The 22,262-nt window shown below is 40.4% G+C and overlaps 1 protein-coding gene across 2 annotated transcripts; it reads left to right on the top strand.

The window, feature by feature from the left end:
• The first annotated feature begins 745 nt into the window (after positions 1-745).
• On the top strand, positions 746-21,835 carry dgat1b (diacylglycerol O-acyltransferase 1b). 2 transcript variants are annotated; one of them, XM_061716762.1, is made up of 18 exons: positions 746-887; positions 968-1,201; positions 3,800-3,887; positions 6,523-6,563; positions 6,948-7,033; positions 13,496-13,548; positions 14,039-14,144; positions 17,013-17,141; positions 17,542-17,610; positions 17,718-17,821; positions 18,275-18,313; positions 18,511-18,552; positions 18,628-18,672; positions 19,168-19,280; positions 19,739-19,804; positions 20,303-20,390; positions 20,550-20,612; positions 20,981-21,835. In XM_061716762.1, the coding sequence occupies exons 2-18, from the start codon at positions 969-971 to the stop codon at positions 21,128-21,130; spliced, it is 1,515 nt and encodes a 504-aa protein (XP_061572746.1). In that variant the 5' UTR covers positions 746-887; position 968; the 3' UTR covers positions 21,131-21,835. The 2 variants fall into 2 exon arrangements, with proteins under 2 accessions (XP_061572746.1, XP_061572745.1); XM_061716761.1 differs by having other exon boundaries at positions 746-1,201.
• The last annotated feature ends 427 nt before the right edge of the window (positions 21,836-22,262 follow it).

Below are 22,262 nucleotides of genomic sequence, written 5' to 3'. Positions count from 1 at the left end.
TTTTTACTCAGGTGCAAGTATGGGGCAAAATACGCACAACCGATCTGCTAATATAAGCATAATTCTCTCTCTGTCGGTTTTCTCTTTTCCTGCTCTGCCCAGCTGGCCTCCGGCAGGAGGATCCCCCCTTATGATCCTGGTCCTGCTCAGGGTTTATTCCCTCCTAAGGGGAGTTTTTCCTTGCCACTGTTTGGCTTATGGTTTTTCTCCCTCTAGGGGAGTTTTTACCTGCCATTGTTTATGTTATGTTTATTATTATATATGTAATAATTGCTCGGGGGTCATGTTCTGGGTCTCTGGAAACCGCCTAGAGACAACTTCTGTTGTAATAGACGCTATATAAATAAAATTGAATTGAATTGAATTGAATTGAATTGAATTGAATTGAATTGAATTGAATTTAATTTAATTTAATTTAATTTAATTGTGAAGTGTGGTGTTTGTAGATCCAGAGCTGCAAATGTTGTTAGTAAGAGATGCATGTAATCACAGAGAAGTAACTATAATCAATCCATATTGAGTTGGTCATTCCGCAATTAAATGCTTAACTAATCTGATCAATTATGTGCACCACAAGACTATCTCTTCCTTGTTTTACATACAAATATGTTGTTAGCCTTTATTACTTATGCGGAAATGCAGTTATGAACTCCTATTTTTTTTTTGTCTGTAGCCACAAACCATAAGACCTGAGGGTGTGTCGTACTTGTGGGTTTCAGTTTACAACAGTCAAACGAGTTTGTTACAATACCAGACTTTCTTTCACTGGACGTGCGGTCTTGAACACACTCCTGCTGTGTGAACGGAGCAGAAATACGAGCTCTGGGTGGACGCTTTCGCAATCCGTCCCTTCCCTCTTTTGCTTTTTTTTTAACACTACTACGCTGGTGTGTCAACGTGCCCACTGATAATAACTATGTGAGCAGGAAGGCTTGTACATGTTAAACAGTTATTCTCTGTCCGTCAGCATGGATAACTCGCCCACCAGCGGGGCCCTGACTCGCCGGAGGAGAGCGACCCTGACAGCGGGGCGGGCCGGCACTGTGCAGCCGGCCAGCGGCGCCTCTGCGCCGGCCAGTGCGAGCCTGCTGGCCGCCGACCTGAGCAGGGAGCCCGGAGCAGCGGCGGTGCGGGACCGACGGGAGCGGCCCGCGGCGAGGAGCGAGAGAAGGAAACACGGGAATGAAATCAGCGATTTGGGGTGAGGGAGTTAAGCCTGAATTATGGTTCCGCGTTAAATCGACGCAGAGTCTACGCGGTGGAGTACGGCGTAGCCTACGGCGTGGGGTACGCGGCGACGTGTCCGTACGTGCGCTTCGCCGCGTACCCTACGCCGTAGGCTCTGCGTTGGTGTAACGCGGAACCATAAATCAGCCTTTACCAGAGAGCTGTGGGAAAGTTGAGATTAGTTTGTTTAGCCACCGATTATCCAGAGCAAGTAGTTAACCACTGAAGCACTTACCACCAGCTCCTTTCCTTTCTTATGAATGCGTCTTTAAAGGAAAGTTTATTTATTTAGCAGCAGACTGGTGTTGACGGCTGGACCAGGGTTCATTTCATTCATTCATTCATTCATTCATTCATTCATTCATTCATTCATTCATTCATTCATTCATTCATTCATTCATTCATTCATTCGTTTGTTCTTTGTTCATTCATTCATCCATTCATTCATTCGTTTGTTCTTTGTTCATTCATTCATTCATTCATTCATTCATTCATAATTCCATTTTTTTTCTGCTACTCTGTAAACCAACACTTAACCTGCGTCCAGGCATAACCCCAAACTGTCACAAATAAGGCTTGTAACTTGGAAAGTAAGTGTTTTAAAGTTTTTTTAAAAATTATTTATTTTTAATCGTTTTAAATATTGAGTTGTCTTTACCCCAACATTTTTGGTGTCAAACTGGTCACATCAGAGTTTCATAGTTGTTTTGACATGTGTTACTACTCTTGCAGTGTTAGTTTGTGTTCAAGGTTTGAAACCGTGTAAGTGCTGATCAGAAAACGGTATGAGGAAAGAGGGGGGAAAAGGCTGATGTAGTTTTCCGCTTGTATTTCAGATCTCACCTTACAACGCCCACTCTTCAGAGAGTTTGGCCATCGATCTTGTTGGTTTGGTTTGAAACTTTGAAAGAGCAGGTCGGAAGAAATGGGGTGGGGGTTGTACCTGGTTTCCCGAGGTATTGATATTTGCAGAGGGCAATCTTTGCTTTCTTTCCTAAAGTACTTACAACTCATCTAATGACTGATACTAACAGGTCGTGCAGTTTTGTAGGCGTCAGTATCAGGGTAGGCAAGTATGGAATCATTACCTGCGTTGATTTACCTGACTACTGCATTCAGTCCAAGGTCCATCAGTAGATCTGAGGAACATTATTTCTTCCAGGTATCACAGATAGCAGATTATTCCCTTAAAACAGCCATTATACATGTTGCATGTGCTAAATCCAAGTATGTGGGTTCGGCTTTGCACCAATGTTTTGCTGTACAAGAATTGTATTAGAAGCTAAACTCTTTCTCGCTTGTCTTAAGGCTCCTATACACTACACAGTTTCTACAGGGTTCTAGTTATTATGAAATGATACATAATATCTTGTTGCTCTTTAAGTGCTGGTGAGTAGACAAAGTTGTAAGATTTCTGACACTGTCAGAAAATTATCAGAGGCAATACTTCAGCGATGACTTCAATACAGTAAAGAACCACAACTTTTGAGCTATGACGAAAGACTTTGCTACAATTCATTCACAACGGTCATCTTCATCTGTGATGGCCCAAAATCATTCAACGTATCACTAACTTACTTACTTAATTAATTCCAGAGCAAAATTCAGGTATTCAGCTGCTCGCTGCCACACAGTCTACATGGTTTCCAAAATATAACTTAACATTTTGCTTTGCTAGGGCACAGGATAGTTTTCCACATCAGCTTGTCCTGCCTCACAGCCAGAAGGTTCCCAGTTCGACTCCCAGGCCCGGCAGGGTCTTTCTGTGTGGAGTTTGCATGTTTTCCCCGTGCTTGCGTGGGTTCCCTCCGGGTACTTCAGCTTCTCTAAATTGCCTGTAGGTGTGAGTGTGAGTATGTCTGGTTGTTTGTCTGTATATGTGGCCCTGCGATGGACTGGCGACCTGTCCAGGGTGTAACCCCTGCCTCTCGCCTGTAATTAGCTGGGATAGGCTCCAGCAGACCCCCGTGACCCTGCAAAGGATAAAGCGGGTACAGAAAATGGATGGATGTTTCCTTTGCATTGTTTTGAATTTAAACATCCATGTGTGTTGTCAGAAGTGAACCGTGGTCACCATCAATAGTTGAGGAACTTAAGGAACCAATTGGGATGAGCGTTAAATGTTGGTTTGTGGTCTTGTAATTGGTAAGAAAAAGTCAAATTATTTGTTCTTAATGCAGAGAAAGTTTAATCTTAAAATGTCGAAGTATTTCACAGAGAAACCTCGCATCACCTGGACTTCTGAAAGATTTAGCTGTTTCGGGACAATTACATCCACTAATATCACTAAATGAGGTGTTTCACAATGTTTTTTTTTTAAAACAGGCCTGTGCATAAAAAAAATGGTCCCAGGATTTTTGTTTTATTTTATTTTTATCTCTTCGAATGTACTCAGTTGCCCCAAATTATCTTACTGGTTATCTCCTAAATGGGTCTGCACATCTGAGTACTTCAGTACTCAAGGTCCATGGTAGACAAATGTTCTGCTAGAGTCAAATGGAAACGAATATGTCAAGTTTACTGTTTAATTTTATTGTTTTAATCCATTCATTGTTCATCTTCATTCCTGTAGATGTCACAAGAAACAGGAGTCCCTTCTGAGTTCAGGCAGTGGTTACAAGAACTATAGAGGAGTACTCAACTGGTGCGTGGTGATGCTGGTAAGACCCGTGTCCATACTCACAAACACCCTCTTTACTTCTCACTTTAACATCTTCAAAACGGGATGCATTCACAGGATGCATTCTCAGAATATGTGTACTGTTGTTATCCTGCAAGTAGCTGTCTAAACGTTGAATCAACGACTTATATTCGGCGTGTGTAAGCATGGGTCGTGAGTAGAAGTGCCATGGTGTGGGTTTGCCATGCCGACCATTGTGAATCACGGCCGCTCTCGTCAGTGAGAGATGTCCTACCAGAAGGACTTGTTTTCAAGTGTTACACAAGCGACTGTCCACTCTACTCCCCTGACGATACTCACACAGTCAGGATTTAATGATGTTCATGGGCTTCAGATGTCAAGCAATGTTTGAATGTTAAGGACTTTTCTTCAAGTATTAAAAACAATGGTTTTACTTACAGTTCTGTCACTATGTCCAAATATTTCCGAGCCTCTGAAAAGATGGAGGCACTTCCTAAAAGGGCTGCAATTCCTAAATGGTTCATGTAATAATGTTATGAAGCCTCTTAGATTAAAGCTGACAGTCTACAGTTTGATCAGATCTTGATTGTTTTATCCATTGTGGTGTATCAAAACAAAATCATGAAAAACTAATGATCCACTTATTCTGGAGCTAACGGTAGTCGTCACTGAAATACCGTTTACTGGAACAAGTAGGTATGTAAAGTATTGCATCACCGATGTCTTACTCCAAGATGTGGTAATAAAACCTTTGGCCTTGCCCTGACCTATGACTAAGCTGTGGTTGTAAAAAGCCTTCAGTATCTTTGTTTTTATGCCGTGCTTGCTTGTACCAGTTGTATTAGTTTCCAGTGGTTCATGATGACGTGTCTTTCTTAAGACATTACATTGGTTGGTTTTTCTTAAATTGCATAAGCATTAGTAGTTGAACAGGTTTATTTGTTTATTTATTTTTAACCTCACCGGCAACAACAGTATAGGCATGTAAGCCTTTTTCACTGCTTCTATTCCCACTGTAAAAACTGTGTTTTGATACTGATTCTGCTCATTCAGTCCGCTGGTGTGCGCCGACATAGTAAAAGTGTAAACACACTTCTTCATTACTCTGACAGAAACCTCACATAAACTCTGACTGCATCCAAACCTAGTCAACTGACTCCTGTGTACCCGCACATATCAGCAACCTGCTGATCCGTGTTGCTTCATCTTTACCTCAGTAACTGACTTCTTTTCACCTGACAGTAGGTGTAGATATTGTTTAATTATTCAATCTAATTTGAAATTCTTTGAGCTTTTACCTTCAGCTTAATACAAGCAACACAAAGTTAGTGTTGTCAAGGTCCTTTTAGTTCCAGTTGTCAGTAAACTTGTAAGTGAGTAAATGTTTCTCTTTACGTCGGACATTTACCTCATTTACATTTACCTTCCTGTTTCTGAGCCTTTCTGCGATGATATGTTTTATGCCACATTACGGGCAGTTTACGTTTTGCTCAAAAGTATCTGATGCTGGAGTTTCCCTCAACCTTTTGTAATGTAGCTGCAAAAAGTTAACATTAATGCTAATAGACACCTAAATGATATACGGTAATTCTATTTATGGCACTGCACTTTTTATTTTTACTTTTTCATTTCTATTTTTATTTTTATCTTTTTATCTTTGTATGGGTGTTTGGTTTTTGGGGTGTTTGATTTGTACATGACAGTGCTGTGTGAGTGAAATGGGGATGTAAATTTCCCAGAGGGAGCCTCCCAAAGGGATCAATAAAGTCGTCTGAATCTGAATCTGAAATGACCATAGTGTTACTATAGAGTTTTATTTGGGTTTAGTTGATTAATGACTCATGAGTAGTTAATGACTGTTACGGGCATTTTGAGAGAAATAAATACCTAAATGCCAGCTACTGGTTTTCAAGACACTCACTCCGATTTATTCTCACAATTTATTCTCATATACAGTATATATATATATATATATATATATATATATATATATATATATATATATATATATATATATATATATATATATATATAGTTTTAGCATACAGATCTATTCAAGAGTGTAATAACAACGTGATGGTCATGAATCGTGATTGTTCAATTAGAGATTAAAGCTCAACATTGAAGATACTATTGTAGTGTCCATTTTCCCAAAATAGCAGAGCGTATTTTGAAGTATAGTAAACCAGTTTTAATATTCTTGCTTCATTTGTGGAAAGCGTGATATGATTTCCAGCCCTTCCTCATCTGTCTTGAGGGGAAGGGACCGAATATAAAGCAAGATCAGAGAAGATGTAGCTGCTGAGGCCTTCTTGTAATTCAGTCTTTGATCACAGGAGGTTTAAATTCATTCCAAATGACTGAACTCTTGTACATCGCTCAGACCTTTGTCTTTGCTAACGACACATTGTAATCCAATTTGAAAGAGCGGCAATGAGAAGGAGAGAAAACGATTGAAGGGTTGTGGATGAGACGAAAGGCATTGGACACGGGGAGAAGTGGGAAAGGGGAGCTACAAGAATAGAGAGGGGATGACATGGAAGGAGTTGAATTATATTTGCAAAAATGAAAGTGATGTTGGTAAGATTAAGGAAGGAGCATCACTGCGAAGTAAACGGAAAAACATCAGTTTCATCATTGCTTTTTTGTTACAGGTGCTGAGTAATTCTCGTCTCTTCTTGGAAAACTTATTAAGGTGAGTTAATTTTGAAGTGAGTTTATTACACTTATATTTACATGTATTCCTGTCCTGCATTTTCCAGTGTTGTCTGAGAATAAATAAATAAATAACAAAGACAGGAAATTCCTGTTTTTACAATCTGTTTGCAAAAATCTTAAATGTTATTTTTTTAATACAACAGTGACGACTGCATTAAGAGTGTGTCAGTTCAGGGCCATGGTGGTGCGCAGAGTTACTTATTTCGATAGCTTACTGGAACATTTCATGAAATTAGGACTTTTGATAATGTTATTCATCACTCGTGTATCTCTGATTTTCTGAAAAATAACTGCTTTGAAAAAGCTCATATAGGAGATTTTTCAGTCATAAACTACAAGATTTCTCTGTACAAATTGTCAGGTATGGCATTCTTGTGGACCCCATCCAGGTGATTTCCTTGTTTCTGAAAGATCCCTACAGCTGGCCAGCAGCATGCCTGGTGATTGGTACGTAGACCTTTTAGTGCAACATTTCACAGAGGAAAACATCACAAAGTCATGAGGAAAATGTGTACCGTACTCTCCGCACTAAAAGGTGCACTTAAAATCCTTAATTTTTCTTGGTTGGATACGGGTTGCGATGTCAGACAACGTTAGATAACTAATTATGTAGTGCTGACAAGCAACCTTCATCCAATATCTAGTCAATGTTTCCTTACTATAATTAGACGTCAATCCAACATTAGCTTTTTAGCGTAAACCCAATTTTCAAATCTGTATCATAATCCAATTATAATCTAATTTTGGAATACAACATTGTTCCAACTTCACACTAACTTCAGCTATCGCTGGCAACGATGAACCAATCAGAGATCAGTACTTACCTCCAGCACCATTTATTTGTGGATTTGTGGAAGACGAACGATTTAAAGTGTGAGCGCATTTTTCTGTATTAGTTAGTTTTTCACACGACAGGGTGGGGCTTCTCTGGCCGGACGTACAACGTGGAAGTATCACGTTATTCCAGCCAGATCCTGGCCAGAGGGGTCAGTGTGTAGCCCAGGACTTCTGCATGTTTTTGTGAGCTTTTTGGTAGGTCACATTAGCTACCCAAGGGAACCCGCCCAGTGGTGTGGGTGCTGAAGTCATGGGGGGGAGTAAACACGCCCTCAGCACCCACAGCATCTAGCTGTGAGGCGGCTGCACTACCAGCTACGCCACCGTGCCCCATTCTGGGAGGTTTTCATGCGTGAATGGCCTGTTTGCATTACCCAAGCATGCTTGAGTTTAAGGTCATGAGCTGATAGCAGGGCATTCTCCTTCAGCAGTAAAGCAGCCCCAGAGCATCACACTACCACCACCATGGTTGACAGTCAGCATGATGTTCGTTTTCTGATGTTACAGGTCGCACATCTTCCAAAAAGCTCTACTTTTGTCTCTTCAGTTGACAGAATATTTTCCCAACTGTGGGGATCATCAAGATGTTTTTTGGGAAAATGTGAGTTGGGCTTTGTGTTCTTTTTGGTCAGCAGTAGTCTTCACCTTGGAACCATGAATGCCATCCCTGCGTAGTCTCTTTCTTAATTATGAACAATGAACACTGACCTTAACTAGGCTAGGTTAATATTGTCTGATAATAGAATTGGTTTGATGAGCTGAAACATGAAAATCTGTAAGGGGGAAAATACGATTTCACCGCACTGTGATTGTAGGTGGGTAACAAACTGAGAGAGGTGGATAGATAGACGTAAACACACCTTGTGATGGGGAGGACATGGAACTAAGCAGTGATTGACAGGAAAGATCAGAAGAGGTAAAGGAAACATGCCACATAACAAAAACAGTACATGACCACAGCCAAGCTAAAAACCATGCAACAGTCAGTAATATTAGAAACCATGACTGGTAAGAGATGTATGAGTATTATGAGCAGCTTTGAATACCAGTATATACTGATGTGGAAATGAATTTGTCCTCATCCCCAAACAAATGTGTTGAACCACATCAAACATTACACTCAAAACTTCTAAGGACCCAGAGGTGATTTTTTTTTTTTTTTTACCAAAAATTGAAAATAATTAGGTTCAGTAACTTTATATTTCCCATGAGTTGTGTGATCTGCTTCATGTAAGACTCGCCTTGTTTGGTGACGCTCACAGGTGCATGCTTTATTTTTATGCTACATTGCAGTAAAAGTCTGCAGTGGTGCAGCTTGCAGTGTCTCTAGAGGAACAATCACCTGCCCTATATACTCCACACTGGTACTCTCCTGCAGAGAGGGTGAGAGAAAAATGGAGAGCAACAGAGAGAGAAAGATGCGAAGTAGAGGAGTCGGGGAACCATTAAATGCAAGATTAAATTAAGTGAGTGAGTGTGTCTAGTGGGTTGGGGAAAAGTAGAAAAAAAGGAGGGTAGGAGAAGACAGCGCTGAGGTAAAGTGCTGCATCAAGACGGTAGCAGAAAAAGAAGAGGGGAAGTAAAGGAAAAGTGGATTAAGTTAAGGTAAATGACTGCAGAGACAATGATGAAGAGACAGGTGAGAATGGGGGTCTGTTTGCAGGAGCATAGATGTTGCTCATTCCCAAGTGGACACTAAGAACAACTGCAGTATCTGCAGTTGTAACTCTTTTTAACCCTCAAATACCCAGGCTCAGAGTAAATGAGGACCAAGGAAAGTTTGGAAGGCCAGTATAGAAAGTTTTACATTCAGGGAAAAAAACCAATGAGTGTTTTTTAGCACACTGCATTTGTCTCCCTAAAGCGACATGATGAGATATATATGTACAACTGATCAGTGTAAGCAGGAGAATCTTGTCTATGTCCGGAAGTCTTTATTATTTAAATGGTTGAGCCCTAATGATGAACAATAGCCATTCCTGTCCCTGTAGTTTGTCCACTCATTCATTTTGTTAAAGATTCGGACCGAAGTGGTCTGGTTGGTCAGTGGGTCTGAAAGATTTTGGACAAATATCGAATTGAAATTAGTCAATTTATTCATACCTAATATTGAGGCATTCCCAAGTCAGCTGAGAAATAAAATCTCTTGCGTTTCCTGCGCCTGCTGTGGCGACTGCCCCCAGTACAGTTGAACATGCACGAAACACCTCTCCAGGGAGACATCCAAGAGACATCTGATCCAGGTGGCTGCTCTCGATGTGAGCGGGGAGCGACTCCCCTCCGAGTCTCCCTCAAGTGACAGAACTTCTCACCCCATCCCTCAGGCTGAGTCAAGCCACCCTTCGGAGGAAACTCATTTCAGCCATTTATACCTGCAGTTTCGTTCTTTCAACCACTACCGACAGTTCATGACCGTAGATGAGGGAAGGAGCATGAATTGACCGGTAAAGAGTCTCCCCTTTTTGCTCACCTGACTCTTTAATGCAGCAGACTGTTGCAGAACTGACCCGCCTGTCAGTCCCTTTGATCTTTTCAAAGAAATTTATTTTGGGATCTCAATGATTTGGGATGTAATCTTCAGTCAAGTCACAATATACATTTAAAACATGATGAAGAATTAACACTAATAACAACACTGAAATATTAACTGCTAAACTAATACAAAAAGGGACTGATTATAAAATGTATTTGTCCTAAGAGACATACAGAACATACACATAATAAACTAGAACAATCCTCACAAAACATTAAATAAAATAACTAGAAAGAAAGTAATAACTGCATATATTAAGAATAAAAAAATGACTACATAAAGAAACTATGGCGCTGAAATTATTGGGCAGTTATCCTCCCTGTAAAATGGAAGTGGTTACTTCAAATCACATAGAAACAGAAATGAAATGACCCCCGGGAGTTGATTCGGCCAGATGGTCTCTGCAGTGTGCGTGCTTGTATTCACCCTTCTGCATGGTTTGTTCCAATTTCACCATCTCATTATTACATCTGTATAACAAGTAAAAAGTCCTTGTATCTCAGATCCCTCCCCAGACTCTGAAGAAACGAATCCCAGCACTAGGTCTGGTGCCCGCATTAGGGCCATCGAGGACGTGCATATCATTTACATAAGTTATTGATTTATTCAAAACGGGACATCTTTCCTGTATATTACAGCATCCACAAATGTCACTGCCAGCTTTAAGCTTCCTGCTCGAGCTGTTGGCATGTTAGCGGTACTGTCAGAGTTGGAGCGCTCTGCCCGCCAGTTGACTCACCCGAGTCTGTGGATTCCCATGAATCACTGGACTCCGTGGGGCTACAGCTCCTACACTATTGAATGAAATGGCGTGGATTCAGAATGACTGTTCTCCAGGATTCCAGTAATTTCTAGTAACTGCATCTTTGAGCACTCCTTTTTTTATGGCCATATGCTTTATATGTTAATAAATGTTAATAAAATGAATGCAGGTTTCCAGCTGTTTTGGACTACAGATGGAGAGCTTCATTCAGGTCGAGTCTGTGTTTACGTTTGTGTTGGGAAATAAAGTGAAACCACATGAATCTCTCTTTTTATAAAAAGGCTTTATAAAAAGATAACACATTCTTTGCTGCAAAATACTGTTTAGGGTTCCCATCAACTTCAGATGTATTTGTGTTTTCAGTAAAACACAACAGACCAGTTTATTTTTCTAAATGTTATTATAGTTCTTAAAGCAGAACAAAGGAACTTAGCTCAGAGTGCGGATGTTAAAGGGGACCTATTATGAAAAACAAGTTTTTTCTTGCTTTAACATATACAGTATAAAGTGGTCTCCCCTCACCCTGCCAACACAGAGAAGGAGGAAGGCCCAGTCCCAATACACCCACTACCCCTACTTTTCAGCCCTACCCCTACATTTTCCGTGTTCCCGTGAGGGTAGTGGTGTCCCAATTCCTATTTTCATCTAAGGGGAGTGGGGAAAACAAGAATTAGTGGTTATCAATCTAGCCCTACAGAGTGAGGGTTTTCAGATGCACACTAGCTGACCGAGGGCCAGAAAAATTTCCCAGAATGCTTTTCGTCATCATTTGCGGACTGAATAAAAAAAAAAAACATGGCGGACATTTCTTATTTTTTAGTGAATAAAATCAATATTTTGAGTTAGTTTCTGCATAAAAATGCATTTTGATTACATTTCTAGCGAGAAATATATATTTTACTTTCATAATATTCACTCAGTGAATGTATATAATCACTCGCTTGCCCGTTGTTGCAAAGTCTTTTTCAAACCTCGCCAGAATAAAGGCTGATTTATGGTTCCGCGTTACACCAACGCAGAGCCTACGGCGTAACCTACGCATGTTTCCGGTCACAGTGATTCAAAGAGATAAGGACAACTATTGTGCAAAAAAAACAAAACAAAAAAAATCACACATACATGAAGAAAAGAACGCTGACATGAGAGTTCATGACTGCTTCAAACCGGAAACCGGAAATGCGTTGCTACCAAGCGAACCAATCACAACCCTCTCGTTCTGCGTTTGGTCTGCGTCGCCTCGACGCGTAATTACAATTTTTGGGAGGTACGCGTCAGTGATGGCGTCGTTTTGACGCAGAACCATAATTCAGCCTTAACGCGGAAACATAAATCAGCCTGTAGGGTACGCGTCGATTTAACGCAGAACTGTAAATCCGGCTTTAAGATCCCAGGGAGTCGTTTACACCGTGTCTTACTGCATGCGAGTGTCCGACTATCGCGTCGAGCTGCTTGACATCGGACGCTCTCTGTTCACACTGAAACCGTTAAACTCGCGGCCAGTTAGGATAGTCCAATAGAAAATAAAACAATGGAATTGATTTTGTCACCGAAGCTCGCTCGCATCGCATCGGAAACGCTTTAATAGTGTACGGAGCCGCTGCTCTTCTGCCAGAGCGAGGCTTTGTTCCCTCCCCTGCTACACGTCATTCAGGCAGCCAATCAGCACAGAGCCTCATTATCATAGCCTCCCCTCAGAATCCCGCATAGAGAAGGTTAGGAGCGGTAAAAATAGAGACATGGCCCAGAGGCTGAATTTCTGATTTATGTAGAAAAAACAAGCTTTTGATTGTTTTTAAGACATTCAAGGCCTGTTTAAAATATACATTAAATGCCAAAATAGGTCTCCTTTAAGTCACTTCTACGACCTTGTCCACGATTTACTCTTGTTCAGTCACTTCCTCATTTTCTTTTTTGTCCCAGCCACTTTACTTCACTTTAGTCTCCTGGTTGCCTCGGCTGTGATGCCGATTGTAGCTCTGTGAGGTAGTTTTATCGTTGTTGATGTGTGATGTAGTGTCATGACGAGATACGTAATCATTCCAAGAGATGAGATGGACGGGATTCAAAGTGGACTTTTTCCTTTTTGGTTGTTTTTTGCTAATAGTAGCATTGGGGAAACACCTCAAGAGATAGACAGCGTTTCCCAAAAGTAATGAAATATTCTTTCCAGTGAAACTGAAACTGGATGGATTACATGTGAGGTGCTTCAGGTGGATAAGAACCGTTTCATTTTGAAGATAAAAGCTTCCTTTCGTATGAACTTCAGCCTTTGGAACTTTGCAAACCTTTTAAATACACAAGATGTTAAGAGATCACTGAGGAAACGGGATGAAGTAAAAGAAGACATTGTATGATGTCTTTAGGATGAAAAACTCCTTTGAAGTGATATATGATATTCTCCTCTTCTATCACTCTTTTTATCTTTACTCTGTTATTGATGATTACTTTCATCGGGCTTTTCTTTTTTTTCTTTTTTTTTCAATAAATCAACGTATTTCTAAATAAGGATAGCTACACAGGCTATTGTATGTGTTGTTTAGGAGGGAAAAAAGCTGGAAAAAGTCTTAAACTTAACTATGATGCCAAAGCTGAGTATTTGAAAAATGTTGATTAATGTCCTGAATAAAATTATTAACCCTGCTGAATTCCAGTGTTTATGAAACGCTGTCACTGCAAAATATAACCAATTCCTGAGCTTCCTGAACAGCAGGAGAAAAAAAATCTCACATGAATTGTTTAAGAAGAACTGACAGCAGTCTGTCATTTTGTTTTACAGTGTCCAACGTGTTCATCCTGGTGGCCCTGCACACCGAGAGACATCTGTCGAAGGTTAGTGGGGAAACCCTGTTTGCATTTAAACACCAGAGCTCTGTGGATTTTAACTGCTGTGTTTGAATTCAGGGCACTTTGCTGTTCTCAAGAGGGATTATTTTTCTAAAACCAACTGACTAGCCAACCCTCCTCAGTTGCATCTGCACATGTTAAATCGTAAAATGCGAAATTAGTTTCACCATGTGCATTTAGGGCATATTCAGTTATGCTCTGTCTGCTTGGCATGAATATTGAACATTAGGAGCTTTTTCAAACGTAATTAGGCCACCATAACTGAAAGTGTGATCTCTTCAAAAGCAGACACGACAAATGCGTAAAATATTCATTTTTAGTTGTCTTGTACTTGGGTTGTAGAATTAGGTCAACAATGAATGTTAAAAGTTAAAGGCAGCTTATCTGGAGAAGGCGGTGGTTTAAAATGAGGCGACACACTCCCAGGATTTGACGTCAAAACTTCTGCTTCTCTATTATTTCTATTTCTCCCCAGGGTTCAGTCAGTGAACTCGTGGGATTTCTGGTCCACTGCATTAACATGGCAATCATGCTAACCTTCCCAGCTGCAGTGGTGCTTTTGGTTCCCTCCATGACCCCAGGTAAAACGCTGCTCCTTATTTTTTTTTATTTTTTTGTACATAACTGAGACAAATTGTTGACTTAGATATCTGTTTTGCAGTCAAGCAATTATCTATTTAAGATGAAGTCATACAGTATGCATGACATATAAAGTGTACGTGTAAGATTACGAGGACATTCACATCCTCACCCTTCAGAGAAATACTCGACCAGTTTGACGGTGCAGTAAATTATACATTTCTTATACAAAGCCATTAATTGGAGTTGGTTAGCAGTAATGGACCAGTTGGTCATGACTGGGCTGTTTCCAACTGGCTCTGAGGAGAGGAGGAGGTCGAGGAAGGACAGAGGAAAGGAAGCTAAACGAAAGGACAGGACACAAGAGGAGGGGAGAAGAGTAGAGCGATGCCAGAGTGGGTGTGGTTGGAAGCGTAGGGTCATCCAAGGGTCGTCTTCTTCTGTCTTCATCAGGCTGTCTGACAGAAACCATGGCTCCCTTCCATAAAACAAACAGTGCTCTCATGATCTATTGGGTGTACTGTACCACATGAGTCACAAGCACTCAACGTTCCTCCTGAAACACCAACAATGTCAATTCTTTTTTTTTTTTTTTTTGTGCAACTAAATTATTCAAGATTACCAGTTTGTAGCTCATTTGTATTAAGCAGTGAACCTTAACTCTGATCTTAGATGGTAAAAGAAGTAGTTAACACAGTATTCATCTTCTAGGAGTAATAGCGTGTACATGCTTGGAGTGAGACTGGTAGTTATCCAGCCTTCACTGTTTACCCACGCTAACTCTTGTACAGTATGCAGTGTTGTAGAAACATTTCCAGGCTCATTTGTTGCGTAGCTCACAAATGCTCCACAGTGGGAGTGTTTCTAGTCGTCCACATTTCACATGTAGCTCTAACTGCTGTTGCAGCTGCAGTGTAAGGTTTTATGAAGATTTCGTCGATACACCTGCAGCTTTACCTCACTCAGCAAACTGACAGACGTGGAGTTGGTTACCTGTGTAGGCAGCAGTTCTTTGTTTTTTTAACCAACCATTATCTTAAGGCTTTGTTTTCACCCCGCCCCCCCATTTTGGGTGACGTCCTTGTCTCCTCCTCTCATCTGTTCGCTCACTGGGAGGTGAAGAAGTGAGCGAGTCTGTCCATCTGTCTGTCTGTTCTCCTCTCCGCACTGCTGTGCACGCAGGAAGGGCAGTGACAGAGGGCAGGTGTGTGTGTGTGTGTGTGTGTGTGTGTGTGTGTGTGTACAGATATGCATGTGTTTACTGCTCTTGAATTGTGCTGTATGGTGAATCATCTTCTTACACAATCACATCACGGGGGTCCTACTTTCCTTCAGGGGAGAAGCGGCAACACTTCATAATGTACAGTAAATAATTACTGTATTTTATGGGCTGTTTTAATGAGAAGACATTAACTTTTAAACGATCAGTTAGGATTGTGCAAGAAGTGGTTGGGCTAAGTCTCCAGGAAATGGATGCAAGTCTGTAGTTTCCTCTGAAGTGTGTGTGTGAAGGGAGCTATTGCATTACTGGACTCTTAATGCAACCAAAGTACATGTTACTATGATATCAGGCTTCATTTCACATTTTATTACATTTCTTTTGAGGAATACTGTAGCAAGGAGGAGAGACTTTTCCCTACCAGCTGCTGCCAGGATTTCATTACTACCACAGCTTTTGAATGGGTCCTTTTAATGTGCCCTGGTATGGGAGAAAAGATTTCCGTAATTGGAATAATTGTGTATGTCTGGGTCGGATTTTGTGCATATCTCAACATAGGAGCAAGTCAGAAAATCGTGGGAGAAAAGGAAACATTAGCTAATCGTACTAAGTTATACGACCACATTCTGTATGATCTAAACCGTCGCAGTTTCAGTGGGTGTCTTTTCAGATAAGCGATCCACAGATTTAAACGCAGTATTTTCAGTGATTCCGGGGAAAGGAATGCTGAAAAGAACTCGGCAAAGTACAAAGTGAGCACTACCAGGAACATCAGAAGATACACATCCTAGAACCAAAAATGAACTGTTATGAGCTTTGTGGGGGGAAAAAGTCATCACCAACCCTCACAAAAGACTTTAATTCAACAATTTTGGTGGAGAAGTGTGAGGATGTAAGCATTGGTTCCATGTGTGAGGTTTTCCACTCAAGCTCAGTCTCCAGTTATCTGTCTGCGATCTGACACTGAGCAGGAAAGACAGATGGTTAATGGATAGGATCTGCTGTGGTTTCATGCCAGGTGTGGGGTGAACCTCACCCTGCTGGCACAACAGGAAGACTTTACTTCTGCGTTTTAAGAGTGCATAGAAGTGTGTTTGTGTGTATATGTTTGCTCTTTGTTCAGCACCGTCTCTGTTTATTGAGCATATGGTGACTATTGATGAAACTCTGGTGGACAAGCTGCTCAGCTGGTCTGTGTGCTTAAATCTGGAAAATATGTTTATTGATCTCCTTTACAATCAGTTTTACCTAAATGGCGAGTAAACACGGAGACTGGTACAGTTTTATGAGTGATAACACAAATGCACACTCATGAAACCACATGGTTGTACATTACGACCGCTGTAAAAACGTCCTCGGTGTAGCACGATTACTCTCATGCTTTGAGTTGAGATGGTTTGTTTTGATGGATTTGCTTTATTTAAGATCAAATAACAGCCTCTTGTCACTCGACTCCCAGATTTCCCACGCTGCTTTCTTTTTTTCATTTCTTGTTCTCCACACTGTCTCAGTCCTGTTTCAGTTTCATCTTCTCTCCTACATCACATTTTCCTCTTATACCTTACCGTAAATAAGTAGATTGTATGTTCTGGTTTTGTCGGCATGATGAAGATGTTAACCATCACCTCTTCTTGGCTTTCCTTCCCATCAGCTGGTGGTGTGTTCGTACTCGGTATTTACACCATTCTTTCCCTTAAGCTGTACTCCTACAAGGATGTCAACTTGTGGTGCAGGGAGCTGAGCACTGCCAAGGCCAAGAAACTGTCCAGATCACTGTCTTGTAAGTCATTCACAGACTTTCATAATCAATATGGCCTCAAGTTTGGACTGTACTGAAGGGTCAAGTGAAATAAAATTACTCCTAAGCAGCTCTGTTTCTGTGAAAGTTATTTAGTCTCTTCCCAAAGGACCTAGTCTGCACAACGCTCGTGCTGTTGCAGTGACATCCACTGGCAGACACTGTACACCGCAGCTCTTAGATTAAATGCAATTATTTTGTAGCATATCAGGAATTGTCACAATGCTGCAAGCAAACATTGATTAATTGGCAGGAATGTTGTATATCAGCATTTTTCTCCATTTGTTTTCTATGTTTTATGAAAATCAACATCCCATGGCAGTGTGAGGATGACAAACTTGTGTGTTTTGTACAGTATATAAAGTCTGAATTTGTGCCACAGGTCCATCAGCACAGTACTTCAAAGGAGACAACAGCAAAGTGTGTTATCCTGGCAACCTCACCATGAGAGGTACTCAAATGCATCTTGCACTTCTTTCTTGCCAATTGAGTCATGTTTCTGTCTTTTTGTCTTTGTTATTTTTGTCACGTTTTCAGACTTCTTCTCCATCTCTGCAGATATGTACTACTTTGCGTTTGCCCCAACTCTTTGCTACGAGCTGAATTTCCCTCGTTCTGCTGAAATACGCATGAGCTTCTTGCTGAGGAGACTAGTTGAGATGGTGAGGAAATTGCTCATATCAGCATCATTTAGGTGAAATTAAGATCCATAGGACGATTCAAGATTTTCCTTTAATTTAAGTAGCCTAGAAATCTAGACGCACCCTTGGCAAATTTTTATTTGCTTTGGGGGTACCTACATCTTTCTAGATATGGGTCTGATCATTTTAGAGTTTAAGTTAAAAAAAAACAAGAATAAGGAGTGGAGGGTTCCTCAAATCCTCACCTCCTACCTGAAATTTCCTATATATGAATATTCCTATAGTGATTGTGTTCAGATAACATTAACAACACCAGCTGTGAAAAGAACAAACAAATACATCCTTAAATAAGTCTATAGACACATTATAGACACATAACATTAAAAGATGCAGAAGAAAACTTCTGTAGTTAATTCTGCTGATCTTTAAGAGTGATATCTGTCTGAAATAATTCCAATTTCTGTCTCTCTCCAGCTGTTTTTTATCCAGCTGTTAGTTGGACTCACCCAACAGGTACAGTCAACCTATTTAATTGTTTTGATCAAACTTAAATCTTTGTACCAGACCGTAGTTTGATCTGGGTTCATTGCTCTGCAGCTTAAATGTTTGAGGAGAAAGGTACTTGTGTCTCCTACAAATGTACATGACAGCACCGCTCTGAGTGAACGCTTAAGTGTATTTCTTTCCTCCTCCTCTGCTCTCTCTGTTAGTGGATGATTCCCATCATTCAAAGCTCCATGAAACCACTAGAAGTAAGACAGCAAAATGACCGTGAAAAGCCCCCTGTAAATGTGATAATGTGTTAATGGTTTTCTCTTCTCCTCGAGGACATGGATTTGTCCAGGATGACTGAGCGACTCTTAAGATTAGCTGTAAGTAAAAAATACAACAACTTAAAGGAAGTGAGGAAGGTGATGGCTTTATAATGGCAAGGAAGTATATCAAGTGTAGAGGATGACTCATTTTTCCCTTATTTGCTTGTCGTGTTTTGGACGAGCATTCGACACTATGTAATAGTTACCGCTCCTTTACAAAGGAGAAGGCTTGTAAAGCTCTCATAAATGCATCATGTTAATTTCCTAAATCTTGGGGAAACATGCAACATATAAACATTTCAAGCTGCTTAGAGCACTCAGATAGAAACTACAGAATTATGGCATGTAAGCATCTTAAATCAAGATTCACCTCAGTGTTAGGGTTATCTGTAAGTGTGAATCGTTAGTTTTCATTATTAACATGGCATGTTAGAGAAATGAGTATGTGCAGAGACACTGGAAAAGACTGGTCAAAATATTGTATGTGGAAGACCATCAGTTTGTGTTTATTTTAATTTCTTCTCCATGTGGGTTTTAAATGCGTCTCTCCAGGTTCCCAATCACTTGCTGTGGCTGATGTTTTTCTACTCGTTCTTCCACTCGTCTTTGAACTTCACAGCCGAGCTCCTGCGCTTCGGAGACAGACAGTTCTACAAGGACTGGTGGTGAGTGTGTGTGTCGGGAGCCGGATTGTTTTCATGAGTTCTTACCGGGTGGCGTGGACTGTGAGGATGTGGTCGCTGCACGAACTGGTATCTGCATGTGTCCGCATTTCATTTACATACATGCATACCTGTGAAAATTCAGCAAATGTTGAGAATACATTCAGTACTTTTCCAAAGAAGAGATATAAGTTTGCTTTCCAGAGAGATAGAGAGAGAGAGAGTTTGGAAACTAGTTTCACAGTGCGTTGTAAAAGTTTAAAGCCAATGGGGGCTTTTTGTGTATTAATCAATTCATGTGTTGCTGGTACAATTTTGACTAAATCCAGTGTGGAATTGCTACAATTATGACCTATTTTACTGTATAACAGCATAGATTTTAGAGTTTTAGTTTATAATGTTCAGCAGTATTGATCAACCTGCTCATTTCGGGCTCATAATGCTTCTGTGTCTCTTTTCAGGAATTCCGAGACGGTGACATATTTCTGGCAGAACTGGAACATCCCTGTACACAAGTGGTGTCTACGGTGAATCATCTGCTCACTTACGCTTCATCAAGGGGAAATGAACAACTCAACACACGAGGGCTACAATAGATGTGATGCTGGGAGACAGACTTAACAAGACACACTGATGTATTCAGGAAATTGATCCATCTGGCTGTGATTGAATAAGTGGTGGTGAATATAGCGGGCTCAGTGAGCTCCACAAGGGCCGACGCAGAAACGGGAGCAGAGACAGCAATGTTATGTTAAACAAGGCAAAGTTAACATGGTCGGAGGAGAATGACATTTTCACCACATAACAGATTAAAGATATCATCCAGACGTTTCTTCGGTATTTATGAGGATAGTTCTATCTGCTTTGTGAGCACAGTGAACTCGCTTCTGTGAACAGGGTTTTTTCCTGTTAATAGGAAATTCTTCACCCAGTCTCTGCTTCTTGTTTTTTAAGCATTGTCATTCCAGCTATTCATTGATGCATTTACTCACTTTTGCATCTATTTTCACGTTTTTTTTTTTCAGTCACTTTTACAAGCCGATGCTGAGGAGAGGAGTCAGTAAAATAGTCAGCCAATCAGCCGTCTTCTTCTTGTCAGCTTTCTTTCATGAGGTAGGACTGACCTGGCTGACAAAACAGCTTTTTTTTCTGCTCATGGTGTCATAGCAGACAAAAAACATTTTACCAGATGTTCACATCATATTTCATTCACAACGCAACTCATGTTATGATGCATTTATATTTATTTTCCTCTGCCATCTTCTGGGTCAGTACTTGGTGAGTGTTCCTCTGAGGATGTTCAGGCTTTGGGCTTTCGCAGGCATGATGGCACAGGTGAGACCCAGCACGCTGTATATGACCGATAACATTGGTCTCTACTGATATGTTAGAACATATGTATCTCTATCAGCACAGAATTGTAGAATTTGTAATGTGATTTAAAAGAAAGAATAACTTCATTTATGTTAAAATATTTTTTTGTAATTCAGATGTAATGTGGCTATTTCTAATTAACTAATACAAAATGTCTTTATAAATGCAAGTATGATCCTTATCACTTCTCGGAATCTAGAGATATTGTATATATTATCATTCAACTGTGTGCAGCCACAAAACAGACTGCAGAAGTCAGGAAAATGTGAGAATGAAGTTAGTCTTTAATACACAATGACCCACTGTGTTTATTTTTATGGACCTCTCAGCTTCCATTAGCCTGGTTTGTTGGACGTTTTCTGCGTGGTAACTACGGCAACGCTGCAGTGTGGCTCTCCATCATCATCGGTCAGCCGTTCGCTGTCCTGATGTACGTCCACGACTACTACGTGATGAACTACAGTCACAAGGCTGACTAACACGCACACGCACGCACGCACACAAAACCGACAGCTTGGATTGTGTTTGTCTGATTTAATCACATTCTTCCGTTTTTAAACATGTCACAATGAGATGATCACATCAGCTGTGGTACAGTTATATCTTGTTTACATTGCAAAGTTGCATTAATGTGTCTCCCTGATGGAGAAGGTACTGTAAGAATACTTTCCAGATGAACTAACCACACTACTGTAATTTAAGGGAAATAATCAATCCAGTGTTATACTCAGGTATACCCAGAATCCCTGTTGGTCAGTCTTGGCTGATATTATCAGTTGGATCATATCTTATATTTGGGACTAAAAGAAAATCAGTTTTATTCCTGCCTTGCCTTGCTGTAGATGATTTATTCTTCCTAGGTAGCTGAATTTGATCAAGTTCTTGAACAACGTGATTCGCGTCACAAATTATGCAATGTATTTATGATTCTATATGTTCTTTGTAACTAAAGTGTCCGTAGTCTGCCAGGCATAAATGTGAGGTGGAGCGAGAAGACATGTATGCACGTAGGATTTTGTTGATTATTGTCCAAATTTTGCTTTTATTGTGAAAAGTTTATCAATTTTAAAAACGGCAGCATTACTGTAAGTTTAAGTGTATGTTTTTCTTTTGTTTGGATTTTTAATCACCTAAAGTGCCATTGCAATAATAGATACATGTTAATTGTTATCGGATCATGTATATAAATACAATATATATTTATTTTGGTATTTCTTGTCTTTGTGCGAGTGAACATCCATCCACCTCCATTTTCAACACTTGCTTCCTTCTATTCAGGGTTGTGACCGCAGGGTGATTGGAGCCTACGACTATGACCTTTCTGATTTTAATACAGTCCATAAATACACTTTTAAACTAAATATCACACATGGTTTGGATTAGAACTTAAAAGACAGAAATGTCTTTGCTCTCACACAATATGCAAACAATCATCCAGTTACAGAGAAAAGAGTTAACCTTCTTAATCGGTGCAGGGTGAAGTTGATATGTTCAGATGTAATGATACATTTTTTGTAATAGCTTTAAGCGCACGCCATCCCTCATGGCTCAACCGCTGAGTTACAGCGTCAAAGCATCACCTCTTAAGAGTGTTCAGTTCAGTTTTCATTT

This window comes from Cololabis saira, chromosome 3, assembly GCF_033807715.1.
Source record: "Cololabis saira isolate AMF1-May2022 chromosome 3, fColSai1.1, whole genome shotgun sequence".
In the NCBI taxonomy this organism is placed as follows: Eukaryota; Metazoa; Chordata; class Actinopteri; order Beloniformes; family Belonidae; genus Cololabis; species Cololabis saira.
The sequence above is the reverse complement of the archived record's forward strand: the minus strand, read 5'-3'. Positions and strand labels throughout refer to the sequence as shown.